General features: G+C 43.4%; 2 protein-coding genes across 2 annotated transcripts; one reads left to right on the top strand and one right to left on the bottom strand.

The window, feature by feature from the left end:
- Nucleotides 1-1,844: 1,844 nt before the first annotated feature.
- phb (prohibitin) lies at nt 1,845-4,969 on the bottom strand. Its single transcript, XM_079233393.1, has 7 exons — nt 4,939-4,969; nt 4,327-4,424; nt 3,434-3,595; nt 3,171-3,313; nt 2,956-3,072; nt 2,765-2,860; nt 1,845-2,622 (listed from the first exon to the last, which is right to left on the bottom strand). The coding sequence occupies exons 2-7, from the start codon at nt 4,409-4,411 to the stop codon at nt 2,410-2,412; spliced, it is 816 nt and encodes a 271-aa protein (XP_079089519.1). The 5' UTR covers nt 4,412-4,424; nt 4,939-4,969; the 3' UTR covers nt 1,845-2,409.
- A 4,457-nt stretch (nt 4,970-9,426) lies between these two features.
- LOC306749847 (uncharacterized protein) lies at nt 9,427-11,746 on the top strand. Its single transcript, XM_079233182.1, has 3 exons — nt 9,427-10,455; nt 10,883-11,091; nt 11,191-11,746. The coding sequence occupies exons 1-3, from the start codon at nt 9,601-9,603 to the stop codon at nt 11,276-11,278; spliced, it is 1,152 nt and encodes a 383-aa protein (XP_079089308.1). The 5' UTR covers nt 9,427-9,600; the 3' UTR covers nt 11,279-11,746.
- Nucleotides 11,747-15,709: the final 3,963 nt, after the last annotated feature.

Here is a 15,709-nt window from a genome sequence, read left to right as displayed (position 1 = left end):
TGCTGAGGGCAATCTGTTCAGCTACAATACTTTGGAGCGACCATTGCAGTGGATACAAAGCAAAGAAAAAGGATCAAACTAAAAAAGGCAACATTGCACAGCAGCAGTAACACCATGCAGGCCTACCCAACTTAGGCTACTTAGCTAGCTAGCGATTCTCCACGGGCACTGACCTGCACATACACATGACGAGCTAACTTGGCTACATTAGCTCAAGATGCAGCCATTACATATTTTAGTGCAGTCAAATGTTACTCCACCTCAAACACACTCGCATTCACACTACACTGCCCCAGCTACACCACATAAAGGCTCATATTTGCTGACATGCATTAGCTCACAACTGACACCAGACTCACTTTTTTATTTTTTTAACCCTTGTTTTAAGCTAGTTAGCTTACAGCTAGCACTAACGTCACATATTTAGCGTTACGGTTCACATGGACTCCGATACTGCACTTTGAGGGGGGAGGAGGTGTGACAGGTATCGGACCAACGCGAAGCGAGGCAAGAGCCGATGTCATGCTTCGTTATCAGTGTATCTTTCTTGATGTACAAGATGAGAAGCGCCGCTTTCCCCCCAACAAACCCCCGACTGCTGTGCTGATCAAACCCACTCAACTCGACACTGTCACAAAGTCGGTGCTAGCTGAGCTCGCGGACGATTCTCCCGGCAGCCGCGGCCAACGGCGAGCCGGTGACCTGCGGGTGCTTAACCCAGGCAGCGGCTATATGCTCGACGTACATTTAAGTGCATAAAATGACATTATATAGCAACATTTTGTTGTCGGTTTGCTGGCTTACCTCCGTCGACAGCGACCTCCCTCCTGCGTTCATGCAATCAGAGTTGCACAGATTCGGGGTTGCACGCGCACTTTCCTCGCTCGCTCTCCCTCTAAATTCGCGTATGTGCATTTAGAAAGAGCGATATGCCAATGATGTTTTTGTGCAAATGCGTGGCAGAGTATTTGTTGATGTCCGGTATAGGCTGCGGAGATACCTGCGCACCGGTGTCTTCAGCCCCGCTACGTGGCCCGGCCAAGCTCTCGCGCGTACCACCGCCGTCCCGCGCTCATCCTCGGTATTCAGGCCGCTGTCTGGGTCTGGGCGCTTCTCGTCTCCCCTCCAGACAAGACAGGGTACGGCGCGCGCGCGCACGCGCTGAGTCGAAATCTTGATTGATGAAATAATAATGAGGACCCTGAGGACCGTTTTAGCCTCTCAAAGGAGAGATCCTAAAAGTGTAATGAATCTATTCTATTTTCACCATCAGCTCTTACTCTTTATTATTATTATAATACCTCATCCATTTTATGAGTTTGACGTTTTGTTCTTTTGGTTTGGACACCCAAAGTAAATGTCTCTCTGGAAACTCCCACTAACAATATAGTTTCCTATAACATAAATACACGTCGCGACAGTGCATAGTATAGTAACTAAAACAATTAGTTATAACATCTAAATATAATGTGCAGTAATCTGGATCTCAACCAATCCATATCGTCTAAAATAAACGTTATAATCTGTATACCAATCAATATTTACAAGAACCCCATACATTGTTGCATTATAAGTTTTAATTTCTTCCCAAACAGACGTTTAAAAACTTTCACTGCGTTATCAAAGCTATAAATAAGGTAGATCAACTATTGTATCAATTTTGAGACAGAGCAATTGTTAAGGAGGCAACAATGAAGTGTGCAACTGACATGCTTATGTTCTACATCTTTTTTTTTTTAAATGGCGATGCAATTATCTCCTGTGGTGATTATGATTACACTCAATAGATGTACAATTACCTCTGAGGCCTTAAACAATAAGGATGACCACTGGAAGGTAGAAAGAAGAATTTATTAAGCCGAGCGAGCTATTTCTTTATTATGTTGCGTACACGTTCTCCACAAACTAAAGACACAGTGACTACTATATGCTTATATCTATATATACACACCTCTTGCAAATCAGAACAAAAAGAAGTTATGTCAATGAATCATTCACGCACATATAACAGAGTAATTGCATTTATTATTCATAATTTATCATCTTATCATTTCAAGGAATCAGTTTTTCTTTGATGGTAAAATCACTCTGCTGCTTTCCACACATGTAATGATTTGAAACAATGTATTTAATAAACTGCATTGTCATCATTTTCAAAACAAGTATTATAGATTACCCTCCACTTCCTTATGCCTGGGTGGACGTTATAAATGTATCCATCACAGATCTCTCACTTTGTCTCCCACCATTCTGCTTTCAGCAGAGCCCAGTCCAGAGTTGGTTAGAGAAAGAGTGAGAGGAATGAGTGTGAAGCTGAGAGTCCTTTATTGAATCCTCCAACCACCCCTTCCATGGCCCTTGTAACGACTGATGACAGCGAGATTGGGTTGGATTTAAGAGGAGATGTCATCACTGCGGCAACTGGAGCAATGTGCCCTGTCCCGATGGCAGGTAAGTGACGTTGCGGGAGCGGGAGAGCTGGAAGGCGATGTCCTCAGCTGCCTCCAGCTTACGTAGCTCCACCAGACCATCACCAGCCTCCATCAGAGAATTGGCAATTAGCAAAGCAGCCTGGGAATCTCCCTCTGCGGAGATGATGGCTGCCTGCTTCTGTTGCTCTGCCTAAAACAGGATGAAAAGATTTTGTGAGCTGCCATTATTCACAATAACTTGAATTCAACCAGCCACCCTTTCTCCATAGAGACTGCATGCAAATGTTTGAATGTACAAATAGTACAGGGATGATCTGCAAGTAAAATGTTACCTTTTCTACAACGAAACGGGCCCTCTCAGCCTCCTGCTGGGCCACCTGCTTCATCTCAACAGCCTCTGTGAATTCCTTGCCAAAGGTCAAGTGTGTCTGAAAAAACAAAATACAATTGTTTCTCCAAGTTAAAGTCAATTTGAAGAGATAACATGAACATTGTTGCAAAAGAATTGCCAGCAGCTTCATACCAGTGAAACATCATCCAAGATGAGGCCGAAGGTGTTGGCTCTTTCTGTGAGGTCCTCGCTAACCTGCCGAGAAACAAGCTCTCTCTGGGTGATGAGCTCACCAGCATCAAACCGAGCCTGCGAAATAAATAAAAATCACATTTTGAGGAGTCAGTTTATCACACCAAAACGAAAAAGAGTCACCTTATTATTGGTAACTCTTGACTGATACTCACCACAACAGACTTCAAGACCTCTGTGGTGATGGATGGTAGCACCCTCTCATCATAGTCCTCACCAATACTGGTGAAGATGCGTGGCAGCTGGGTGGTCACCGGCCGGAAGAGGATACGCAATGTAATGTTTACATTCTGCAGATCTGTGGGGGGAATTATTTAAGTGAACATATTGCACATAATAGCCAATTAAACATTCATACTGAATGTTATGATAATAAGTGAAGACAACATCACAGCGATTTAATAGATAATTGATGTACCTTTGCTGCCTGTGATGACAGGCACGTTGCGTGGACGGGAGCGACAATCAAAGATGATAGGCTTCTGAACCCAGGGAATGAGGAAGTGGGTACCTTCACCAACAACCGTCTCTTGCACTCCTCTGAACCTGTCAAAGATTACAGCCTGATGCCCTGCATCAACTGCAGAAAGAAGTATAGTTAGTTTATTTGCCATTTGTACAGGTTTATAGTTCATACATCAGTGTTGTCCTAATGTTTTACATAAAGCCCTGACTGGTTCAAATCATGGAAATTACATAACTGAAGAGCTACACATTGCTACCAGGACTGTAATTGGGTTTATTAAAGACATATTACCATAAATACATTATTTGACAACTCAAAATCAGCAGTAAAAAACACACCACAAACACACAATATAGAACTGGTTGAAATAATTATGTAGCTACGTTGAATTAGACTTGGGGTATTTCAACATTTGCGATTAACTTTTGTATTCTGTAAATTATGTATTGCCAATTTCTTGATTTGAGTTTTATTTATAGCATTATTTGCTTCCAAATGTTGACTTTGTAAGTAGTAGTGGCACTGTTATCTGCATCAACTTGTTTATAGTATATTTAAGTGTTATTTATGAGCCGCTGTATTGTGTATGTGACAAATAACGTGCTTTGATGTATTAAGTTGCAGTGCTTTTAACTCTCGACCACCATATGAAATCTTATGAAGTTGATGCTAAATGTGATGATTCAGCTAAACTAGTTAAACATCTAAAAACAACTGCAATGACATAAATCAGTGAGTCAGTTTAAAGTCTTATCAGACACCTCATGATTCCACAGACTTCTTGAGTCCACCAGTCAGGTAAAAACTAGGCAAACTGGTTAGGTGTCCACCTGAGGAGCACTCACCATTGAAAAGAGCAGAGTTGACAACACCTCCACCAACGGCGAGTGCCAGCCCCAACTTCCCAATAGACTCGAACAGCTTGGCCATGGCAGCAGTCACACTAGAAGTGGATATAAGACAAGAGGTTAACACAATTAGTACACAGCCACAACATTGACGTTTGTGACGGTGTTTATTAGGCCAGTATAAATCCCTTCCATCCAGTAATAGTTACCCTTGGCCTTGGGTTGAGCGATGCCAAGGCTGTGGCTGTTAGCTAATTTAGCTCCCGAGCGTTAACATGTCACCTAGCCGCGTACTGAGACCACGGAGGGAGGCCGAGACAGATGCCAAGCTAAGCCGAATAAAGTGAGCACGATATCTTAAGAGTTCAACACGTGGGAAACATGACGTATATCATTTTAAACAGATTCCAACTGACATAAAGCGCGTGTCAAAACGCGTACGCATGTTATCTGTGGCTGCTGTAGAGGGCTGCTCTCATGCACGCCTCAACACCATGATATAACGTCATACATAGAGTATAAAATAACACGTCTCCAATTCGCTTTGTAATTATTGATATGCATATACACAATTAAGACTTTTAAGTGTGACACACAGACTTCACTCACCTCGGTTTTGTTCAGATGCGTATGACCTCCACCGGACACGACGTATAAAGCATGAAATATCTGGCCCACAGCGCATGCGCACAGCCTGTAGTAACGTAGCCTCTGATTGGACAAAAGACAAAGCTCTTCTTCTACGGCTACATTTAAGTGATTGGCTTTCAATGTAATGATGCATTACCGCCACCTACTGGTTTTTAGAGTCTTGTTGGATCTCAGATGAACAATCGATTGATTGACCTATACAATATTGTGGTATTTGCAGTTTGTGTGAAGTAAATAAAAATATGTTGGACGGTAGCTTGCCTAAAAAATACAACACGATGGCATATAGCCTACGACTACAACGACTGCAATACCAGATAGTATGATTATATGTGTCTTCCTATGAAGTAAACTAGATGATTGATTAATTGTGAGTAGTTAAATTGGTCTGTCAGACTGACCTCAGCCATATTACACACCTTCTGTATTTATAGCTACTCTCAATGGGTTCCTTTGGTATGTTTAGTAGATCTTAAAATAAATACCAATTCGCAAATGTAATAAACAATGCCCTGCATTTAAAATCTCACTGAAGTAAAAGTACAAAATACCAAAAGTAAAAGTATGACTGATATTTGACATCACCAGATTGTTACTACTGATGCAACAAGCACTTTATGTTTGTAGCTGATTGAGGTCGAGCTAGTTTTAACTTCTTTATATACAGTTAGGTAATTTAATCCAGTGATTCCCAAATTAGGTATCAGGTTCCCTCCAAAGGGTCACAACAAAGATCTGAGAGGTCATAAAATGATCTGTGGGGTAGAAAAAACAAAAACGCGAAGATACAACATTTTTGTTATTTTGTGAAATTGTAAATTGTAGAAAGGAGGACTGTTCCATTCAGCCTTGGCACCTGCACACGCACACGTACAACAGTACTGTGAAATATGGGCCGACTTGTTATCTGCAACGAGACGGCTCTTGGTCGCCCCCTCGTGGACACGACGGATCACACGTTAGTTTGTAGTTTCACTTTCCTCGATGGCTTGTAAAGTGTGACGTCTGTGAACGATAGTGAGAAACCACGGCGAAACAGTTGTAAGGTCAGTAAACGTTACGACTCTTACAGATATCCAAGATATTTTGTGTCAGATAGTAACAGCGTCAAGTGCAAACAGAAGATCGTCGATAGAGCGAAAGGCAGATTTATCTGATTTCTCTCCACTTCCTTGACATGAGCTCTGCGAATGTGGCTTTCCTGCTCGCCTCAAGATACATGTATTTTGACATCCTGTTGCAATAAACACTCAATATTTCAATTTTTTTTTGCAGGATGGCTGCAAATCAGCCCACAATAGTTCATAATTCAACATGATGTTATAGTTACTTTGCAATTACACACGTATATATTGTCTTTGTGTGTGAAAAGTGACATGTAGTTAAGAAACATAGCCTGTGCAGTTTTTTGAGCAGTTTACTCTTTGTCAATTATTTGCCAACACGGCAACAGCAAACTAGGTGGGAATGTGGAAGGGGCGTTAACGTCACCATCTGTCACCATCGGAAATATATTTTTATTATTTTCAGATGTATATTAATATTGCACGAGGGTTTGTTTTAACTAACAGACGGCAACACGTTTTGTTTTTGTTTTTTTTACAATACGGACCAAATATATAATAGTTATTTGCTCCCAATTTCAACAAAAGTCTCACTAGCGATGGCCCCTGAAATGGAGATTTTTTTTTAGTTATGTTGATGTAGTCCCCTAGTTACCCCAATAGAGGGTGTTATATTATCAACCATGTCTCCCTTTTTTATTTGCAAGGGCGGGGTCTGATGGTTGGCCACTACTTTGACATAAACAGCTTCGTAAAGAGGGGTTGCGTTTTGGATTTTTGTCATCATCCTGTTGATGTTCACCACTTCTGCAGAATCCTGATATTTTGGTGTTGCTGTCTTGCAGTCACTCTTAAAATACGTATTCTTCACAGCAGTGATTTGTCTTCTCCCATCAGATGGCAGAGCCGGGCAGGACTGTGAGGGTGAGCGGTCTGCCTGCTGACATTGAGGATGACAGGCTGAGAGACAAGCTATGTATCCACTTCCTGAGAGCCAGGAATGGAGGAGGGGAAATAAACTCTGTCACCATTGTCAAGGCAACGCCCGTCTCTGCCCTCATCACCTTCGACGACAGTGGAGGTCAGTAGGGTCAGGGTGTGTGCATGTCTGTGCATATGAAGTGTAGGGGAGGTGGGATTTTCTGGCTCCTTGCTTCCATGATAGAGACATGCAGGTGTGCAAATACTATGAACTATGATATATTACCACATTACCCCCCTTGTCTCACAATACAACAGCAAATGCTTTATTAACGTTTCAGTTGCATTAATTAGTAACATATTTCACTATATCGGCTGTGACCAGTGATTTACACTTAGCTGGAATTTTGACATGCAAGTCAATGGAGTAACCAATGGTGAAGGGCTCAGTCAGGATGCTTTACAGACTGAGATTGATTTCTGTCTGGTGACACCTCTCACACAGTGGCACAGAGAGTCATCCAACACAGACGGCACACTCTGGAAGTGGATGAAAAGAAGTATAAAGTCATTGTAACTGAGCACCGAGAAAGCCTGGACCCAGACAAGGTATACTTGAGCAGAATATTGGAAAACAATGTCAACAAATAGAAAGTGAAATCCTTGAGTGTTTGTTGTCTCTCTTCTTCCATCATCGTAGGTCATCTTAAGTTTATCAGCAACTGTCGACTACAGCCAGCTTCCTGGGGGAATAATGGCCCTCACAAGCCTTCATAAGAGCCACCCTGATATCCGGATAAACTACGATGCTCCTGAGGAAATGTGCACATTGAATGGCACCTATTCCAATGTCCAGGCTGCTTTGGCACAACTATTTGGCCACCCCAAAGCCCCACAATCAGCCGAAAACAAAGACTCGGGTCAACCTGCCACCAGTGGCTCCAGGCGCGTTCAGACAGCACAGGAGCCTCATATTCAGGAGTTAGAGGGTCAGAGCAGGAAACCTAATAAGCAAAGAGAACCACGAGAGAACGTTCTCATTGGCAGGCCCTCTGATGCGTACAACCCCGGCCCACATAGAGACCTGTCACCTGGTGGTTATGTTTTGGAAGATACTGGCCAGATAGAGGGTGCAGCTCTGCAGCTTCCAGGGCATCCTACTACATCAGAGGAGGACTTCTCACTAATTGTGGATGCAGACATGTTCCAGTATCTCCAGAAACACTGCAGGAAGGAATACCAGCTCATCCTTAGTCAGTATGGGGTTAATGTAGTGGATATGACAAATCAGGGGTTGACTACTCTGTTTTTGCAGGTAGCAACAGGAGTGGGGGAGGATGGCCGGGATCAGGAGTCCCTGAAGTTGGCAAGAAAGGCAATAAGTAGGCTTTACGAGGAGAACGAGACCAAGATCCGTCGAGACCAGCTCCCTAAAAGTATCCTGTCCCTCAGGGGGGGGCAGCAAAGGCTGATGGACACCTTAAGTGTCAGATTTCCTCAGCTTCTTCTGAATGAGGATGACCTAAATATTTACATCATTGGGAACAGTAGTGATGTGTCTGAGGCAAAGCAGTTGCTTCTCCTGGGCCCAAGCAAAGTGAGGGATAAAAAAGAGGATGTAGCCAGTCTTCTTAGATATCCTCTACATGACTCTGGTTCATCAACTCATGCTCATGAGCAGAGAGTCCCCCATACCTTGTACTCCACTGCCGATTCTCATTGTGACAGGATAGATCAGCATCTGAGGTCAGAGGAGGATGAGAGGAGAGCTGAAGGATCCAGCAAGTATAAACTAGCTGCTCGGTTTAAGGATTCAGGGCTTGCTGCATTAGGCAGTCGACCAACTGACTTCACCTTACGAGGGCTTTCGCCTCCCATTCGACAAACACACCAGGGGCCAATATTAGGTCATGATGTGCTGTCAGAAACGGCAGGGATTTTGAATGAAAGAGTCTCCAGTGCGTTAGCCCAAAACACTGGAGGGGACATCTTGTTTAAGAGTAGAGATGCTTTGCCTTCAAAAGCTTCGATGCCGAATAAAATCTCCTCGAAAGCTCATTTAATTGATACTCGACCCAAAAGTTTAACATCTTCCTTTAGCACAACTCAGTCAAGTTTGTCAGGAAGTACTATGTTTCCACCCGCTGGATCTGGATCCACCTTGAAGCGAACCAGGAGTTTCTCAGGAACACCTCTGCAGAAGGCCCACGTTGTGAGTCAGAAGAGTCAAGACGACTCTGCCAGGTCTACACACAGAGACAGGAGCAGGTCCTCTAGCTTCAGTCTCCAAACAGGGAGGGACAAGCGGGAAGCCTACAATGCAGAGATTACAGTTTCCAGGGTGATGTGGAAGCACATAAAAGAAGCCTACAGCCCCCGAGTGGACGACCTGACTTCTGATGTCTTGATGAAAGAGCGCGGCTCAGAGGGTAGTTGTGATCTGACCGTCACCTTAAGAGGGGCAAACTCATTCAAAGTAAGTTCATGTCAGCAAGGTTTACAGAAGCTGGTTGATTCGGTTTGTGTAGACTTCTCTGTGCACGAGCTGCGCCTGTCAGAGCTGGGTATCACTGCAGCAGATGAAACCTTACAGGCTTGTTGTGCTGAGGTGCAGGACCGGTTCAAGAAAGTTACCATGCAGATTTCAGATAAGGGCTTATATATTTCCGGCCCAAAAGTGTTGTGTTATCAGGTAGGCGCTACACTGCGGGAGGTTTTTTCTGGAAAGCCGGCCCAAATTCCTGAACAACAGGACCTCTCTGGCCCTTCTACCTCCAAATGGAGTCCAACCACATGTTTGCAAATGAATGAGGACCAAAGTACAGGTCTGCACTGTTACAGTAACCCACGGGTGATGCTGGAGAGCCCAACAAGCAAAGCCGATGGGACCGATAGTAGCCAGGAAAGGAGAACACACCAGAGAAGCGACTTCCATGAGAAAGAGCTTGTGAATGGATCTATTCACCAACTGTCTAACCGGAAAGACCCAGTCATTAAAGAGAAAGTGAAAATTGGAAAAAACAGTGAAACAGTGGATGGACAGAAGACTGAGTCATTTGTCAGTCACACCGAAACAGGAATTGATAGTGCGAGTCATGTGAATGATGTCACGTCAACAACAGCCCCTACTGATGAAGACATGTCCCTTCATAAGAAAGAGAAAACTATACATTCGACCCACAAGGACAGTATGCAGCGAAGACGAGCAGAGATCCGGGACACACCAGAGGAACCCGGTCCTGGAGGCCTGGAGGGCATCTGTGTGTGTGGAGAGAGTGAGATGTTGGTGAAAACAAAGTGTGGAGCTGCCATGTGCTCAGAGTGCCTGGACACTGTGCACGCCCACTGCAGAGTTTGCCATGAGACAGTGCCGACGACATGGGGCATCAAGGGCAAAATGAGCCCTTCTAAACTAAACATCAGTGTCCCTGGTTACGAAAACGACTCTGCGATCAAGATCACTTACTGCATTCCGGATGGTATCCAAGGGGTGAGGGGCTTATTTTACACACATTCTCACATATGATATGTATTGGATGGCCTGTTAATCTTCATTCAGGAAGGGACAACAAACTATATCATTGTTTCAATAGGACCTTTTAACGTTTCACCTCACTTGTTTTCACAGAAATAGTTCTATTTAAGGCCCATAATCCAGAGAAGAGACTATTTTGTGTTGTAGTAGAATAGAATAGACTCTTATACAACGTCAAAAAGCATTTAGCTCAACAATTATGATTTATAGAGTACTGGAAAATACACTGTGCCATTGTGCATAGGAAGTTACCATTATTTATGCATGGTGTGTGCTATGGTATCACATAGAGCTTTAATATCAAGACTTTGCTTTTAGCTTCTGCAAGATGATCTCCAAAGATTGTGTTCACGACAGTGGTCTTTACTCTCTGTCTTACCAGGAGGATCAACCTTCTCCAGGACAACCATTTCAAGGAGGGTTGTTTAAAGCATATCTTCCCGACGACGAGAAGACGAGGAAGCTGGTGCCAAGGCTGCGAGAAGCATTCAGTAAGGGACTCACCTTCACAGTGACGGGAAAAGACACAGGGGCCAGGGTCTCCTGGGACTGCATCCCACACAAGACATCTCTAAATGGAGGCAAATCAGGGTGAGGGAGGCCACTGTGGATGTCTAACGGAGCTGTAGAGTTAAAGGTCACATTACTCCGTGTATCTACACTGAACTGTTTTCTTTTTGTCTCTCTCAGGAACGGTTACCCAGATTCCACGTACTTGACTCGCTTGTCTGAAGTCTTGACCGCCAATGGGATTGGAGAGCCACCAGCCAAATCTTAAGAATAAATAGCAATCTGAGGAGGATTTCTTAAGCAGTTTTATAATAATTTAGTTGGAGCCGTTTTCTCTGTATTTGTATGGTGATCAGTATAATCTTTTTGTGGTTTTTCAGATAATAGTTATAGCTCTCATTGCAGTTTTTTGGGATTTTTCAATGTCATTACCGACTCACCATTGCTTTCTTCAAGATGATTTAAGTGGACATTTTTCAAAATGTGTGTAAATGATAATTGTGACCAACCACTGTTGTCTTATTCAGTTCACATAGCATTCCTGAACATGTTCTTATTGTTTCAGCCTTATTTTGTAAAATAAGTGCACGGTACTGTATATATATATACATTTTTTTACCGCCCTGTGCAGTTTTAAGGATTCTGTAGTTTAGGAAGGAATAACAAAAAGATATTTTAGAATATTGGAGTAAAATTATATTTGTAAAGATTTTCCAGAATGAACAATGAAATAAAAGCACCCCTGACGTTTTGTTATGCTTTTTTTATTAGTCCTGGAAAACATGTAAGGCATATGGTAACATTACACACTGAAGCGTTACAAGCTCTAGAGGCCATGTGGACAACATGGCACCACGCAGTAAACCCAGTCAAGCACAGAAGCAGCATCAATTCAAAGGGTTTAAAAAACAAAGTGGAGACGAGAAGAGTGATTGTAACCAGGGAAAAAAAAAACACCAACACAAGGAAGGACAGAGAGAAGAGAACTATATTAGAAATCAACCTGTTGAGTATGCCTTGTAGAAAAGGACCAGTGGTGACTGAATGCTAGCAGGTGTGTGTGGTGAGACAGAGTTTCTGAAACATTCCCAGAGATAGGTTAAGGTGTATCATGAATGAACCAGCTGGCCATGAAAGAGCCCACTCTGAGGGTGAGGACAAGGAGTCAGCGGGCAGTGGATACGACTGGAAGTACATTCTCCTCCCTCGCACCATGTCACCACATGACTATTGAACTATTGTGTGAAGAGACGGTGTATGAACTGTACATAGACACATGCCTTATTTTCTGGTCGACTAAACATGCCTCCCCAGTACTGTACATGACAAGCCCAGCCAGGTTGTACTTCCGTAGCTTCTCTGTTGCAATGTTACTGTGATGTGAAAATGACTGCGAAGGAAACAATAGCCGCAGGCAGATGTGGTTGTTTGGGTTCTCAGTGTGTGGATGAGTGAACACAGTGGCTCTGAATTTGGATGTAACCCACAGTCAGAGCCTCTCCCTTTGACTGGGAGTACATTAAGCGTACATAGAACATGGATGGTGCGACAGTTTGTGCAGTAAACTCAGTGAAACTGAATTGTGTTGTATGATGTGTTAGTGAATGCAAAATTCAGTTTCTTACATGAAGAAACATGATGTTTAGAATGACCTGAGAAACCATATAAAAAACAAAAGAAATTCCCCTCAGAGCTGAATGGTGGGTGCCTGGGAGGGACTTCAGCTAAACAGGCCGAGACAGACGGAAGAGGAGCTATTGGAAATACTACGCTCATTGTCTTTGTGCGTTTTTCAAACCTAAAACTACGAGTGTTAATTCATAATATCAAATCTAAAACTGCAAATGTTCAGAAAATTCTCACTTTGTTTATTTTATCTTTGAACACAGTTTTTCTCCTGTGCATCTCTGAGTTGCTAAGTACTTTTGCATAAGTGTCTGGAATGACATTACACTGCAGCTTCACTGTGGCGAAAGTGCTCTCGGGCAGCTGCCACCCACCCAACTGACTGAGTCCATCTCAAAGGCATCTTAGCCCAAAATAACCAAGGGGAAAATGTTGAAAGAATATAATAGGTTTCCCACATGCCGATGAATGCATGCAATTTCAAATTCCGAATGTCAAACTAATGTTTTATTTGCTATGATTGTATATGGAGAAAGAAGGGGGCGATATGAAGAGGAATTTTGGACTGCAAATGTAGCACCGGCCACAGGAAAAGAGGAACGTCTCTAATAATCCTTCAGTGAACTGGGATCAGCTGTAAACCGGAAATGTTGCGTCTGGGGCAGGCAAGAGCTGAGCTATTATCAGCCAATAAGATGGGGTTTTGTGCAGCTGTGTAACGGTATTGGCATCCTTGTACAGCTGTGTGAAAACATCTGCTCCCTCAATTGCTACACATGCCATTTGGAAACAAACGGAAAGGAATAAAAATCCATAGAGAGGAATACCATGGAGCGTTGGAGAGAATTAGCAGATTTCAGTGAATCTATGTCTTTTGGAGGAGTTTTGAACCTTAAATGCACCATATCAAGTCCCTTTTCACTGCGATACTAATATTATGGTTGTAAACACTTCAACCTGTTGTGGTCGACATGACGTGAGAGCTGGTAAAACACAGTGAAAAGGATATAAATACGGAGGAAGGTGCCTCGGATTGAGGTAAACTGTGTGCAAGGAGAGAGGCACAGTGCAGGCCTATGCTAGAGCACGACTGCAACCAATCAAAAACTACAAATTGTGTTACACGTTTTGTAAGCCGCAGCAAAAAAAATGAGCATTTGGGATACAAATCTGACGCACTGTGACAACTTTTTTGTATTTTCACTTTTCTTCAAGGTTGACGGAAATGCATCCAAAAAACAGAATTGTCTTCATATTTTTTATGCAGTTAATATTCAAAGCATTGACAGAATAATATACATACAATTTGGCACACATGGTTCGGACCAACAGAAAGACTTCATCACATTTAAAAGGAGTGCAGGTTGGCAGATCCCCACATAAGAGTATGAGCTTTGAACTTTAAACCCTTGGATAACAAAACAGACAAACAAACAGAAATATAAAGGTAAATTAAAATAACATATTAAGTAAAACATCTTTTTTCTTTTTTTTTACCGAAGCGTTTGTTTCTCACATGGCACCGTCCACAGGTTCACAAAGGGAGCCCAGCAGATTAGAACAGAACACTAACCAGAGGCTGACAGGACACAGTCACTCCCCACACCGGCGTGGCGGACGCACTCCAGCCCAGTTCACTCCGCCCTGCTTAACATTTCACTCCCCGCGGCCAAGGATGGATGAGTGCTTTGATTTGAGCTGCCACCCAGCAGAAGTGGCCTGGGCACGGACTGGCAAGCTGAACATGAGGGAACCATCATGTGTATGTGTATATGTATGTGTGCGTGTGTGTGTGTGTGTGTGTGTGTGTGTGTGTGTGTGTGTGTGTGTGCCACCTGTGCTTTGGGTGAGCTTCAGCAGATACACTGGAAGTGGATGACGGCAAACAGGCCGCAAAACTAGAGCCGAATCAAAGCCTGCGTGGGACTGGAGTGCGGCTGCCATGCCTGTAAGTGCATTAAGATCAGCGAGCAGAGTGCAAAATACTAATACCAACTGTCCTCATAACACAGGCCTCTTATCAGAAAGGAGGGTCGAGAGATAGAGTAAGAAGGGAGGGTTGCAGTTGGAGCTACATAATACTGTAGCAGAGTAGTGTGAGGGGCAAATGTGGCAGGGGGAGGGAGGGTGCTTTTCAAACCTGACAAACGACCTGAGGACACACACACATCTTCACACACAATGGCACACCACACGCGGCACATGAGGGAGGCCACTCATGCTAACACAACAACTTTTGTCTTTCTTTTTTCTTTTTTTTTTTACATTTTGTTTTGTGTTTTTTACAAAGTCACTAGTCACCATCTGAGTCTCAACACTGAGGCCGAGCTCACAGACAGACAGGCAGACAGACAGGCAGATAGGTATATGTCTATGTTTTAAAGTTGATATCCTCCTACATTAAAGATTGAGAGTCCACCCAGTGGGATTTATTGTAAATGTTTAGGATTTACTTTAATTACGTTACACCAGTGAGACAACATTCCCACTGGCCACTAGGGGAAGCGGTGTGCTGTTTTTGCCAGCACACATTGTCAATACTTGATTTAAAATTTGTGAGTGCAAAACTAACAACCTCAAAAACTGTTTCATTTCCGAACAGTATAATTTAAATCCTTAATACAATTCACACCTGTTGGAATACTGCTCAAGTCGACGGGCTGCTTAGGGAAAAGCAGGAGGAGGGAGTCAGACGAACAGACCACAGTGCCTTCTCTGACGAGCCTGACGCCTGTTGCTATGCCGACCATGGAGAGGGAATTGGAAAGAGAGAGGGAGGGAGAGAGAGAGTTGAGTAGAGACAAGCAGGGGAGGCGAAGTATGGACGCCAGCTTGAATTGAATTCTCCTCTCTCAGGTCAGGGTGATCGACAGGCAAACGGTCGCTGTGAAAAGAGCAGAATGCCTCGAGGAGGATCAGGGAGGAAGAAAGAGGAAGCAAGCCTGATCCTGAGGAAAAAGGGGCTGATATTCACCTTCTTAACTTGCTCATTTCAGACGCTTCACTGTCTCAGCACGACAGTGCCTCTTTCATCACATTCAGAGTGTGTATGAGTGTGTATTTGTGGCTTGTT

This window comes from Taurulus bubalis, assembly GCF_910589615.1.
Source record: "Taurulus bubalis genome assembly, chromosome: 17".
Taxonomy (NCBI): Eukaryota; Metazoa; Chordata; class Actinopteri; order Perciformes; family Cottidae; genus Taurulus; species Taurulus bubalis.
Note: the sequence above shows the minus strand (reverse complement) of the source record. Positions and strands in the feature narration are given on the sequence as shown.

Coding starts and splice junctions, on each gene's coding strand:
- phb (XM_079233393.1), bottom strand. CDS start 4,411: ATGGCCAAGCTGTTCGAGTCTATTGGGAAGTTGGGGCTGGCACTCGCC. Junction 3,073..3,170: donor AGGTCTTGAAGTCTGTTGTG/GTGAGTATCAGT, acceptor TTTATTTCGCAG/GCTCGGTTTGATGCTGGTGA. Junction 2,623..2,764: donor CCCGTTTCGTTGTAGAAAAG/GTAACATTTTAC, acceptor ATCCTGTTTTAG/GCAGAGCAACAGAAGCAGGC.
- LOC306749847 (XM_079233182.1), top strand. CDS start 9,601: ATGCAGATTTCAGATAAGGGCTTATATATTTCCGGCCCAAAAGTGTTG. Junction 10,456..10,882: donor TTCCGGATGGTATCCAAGGG/GTGAGGGGCTTA, acceptor CTGTCTTACCAG/GAGGATCAACCTTCTCCAGG. Junction 11,092..11,190: donor CTAAATGGAGGCAAATCAGG/GTGAGGGAGGCC, acceptor TGTCTCTCTCAG/GAACGGTTACCCAGATTCCA.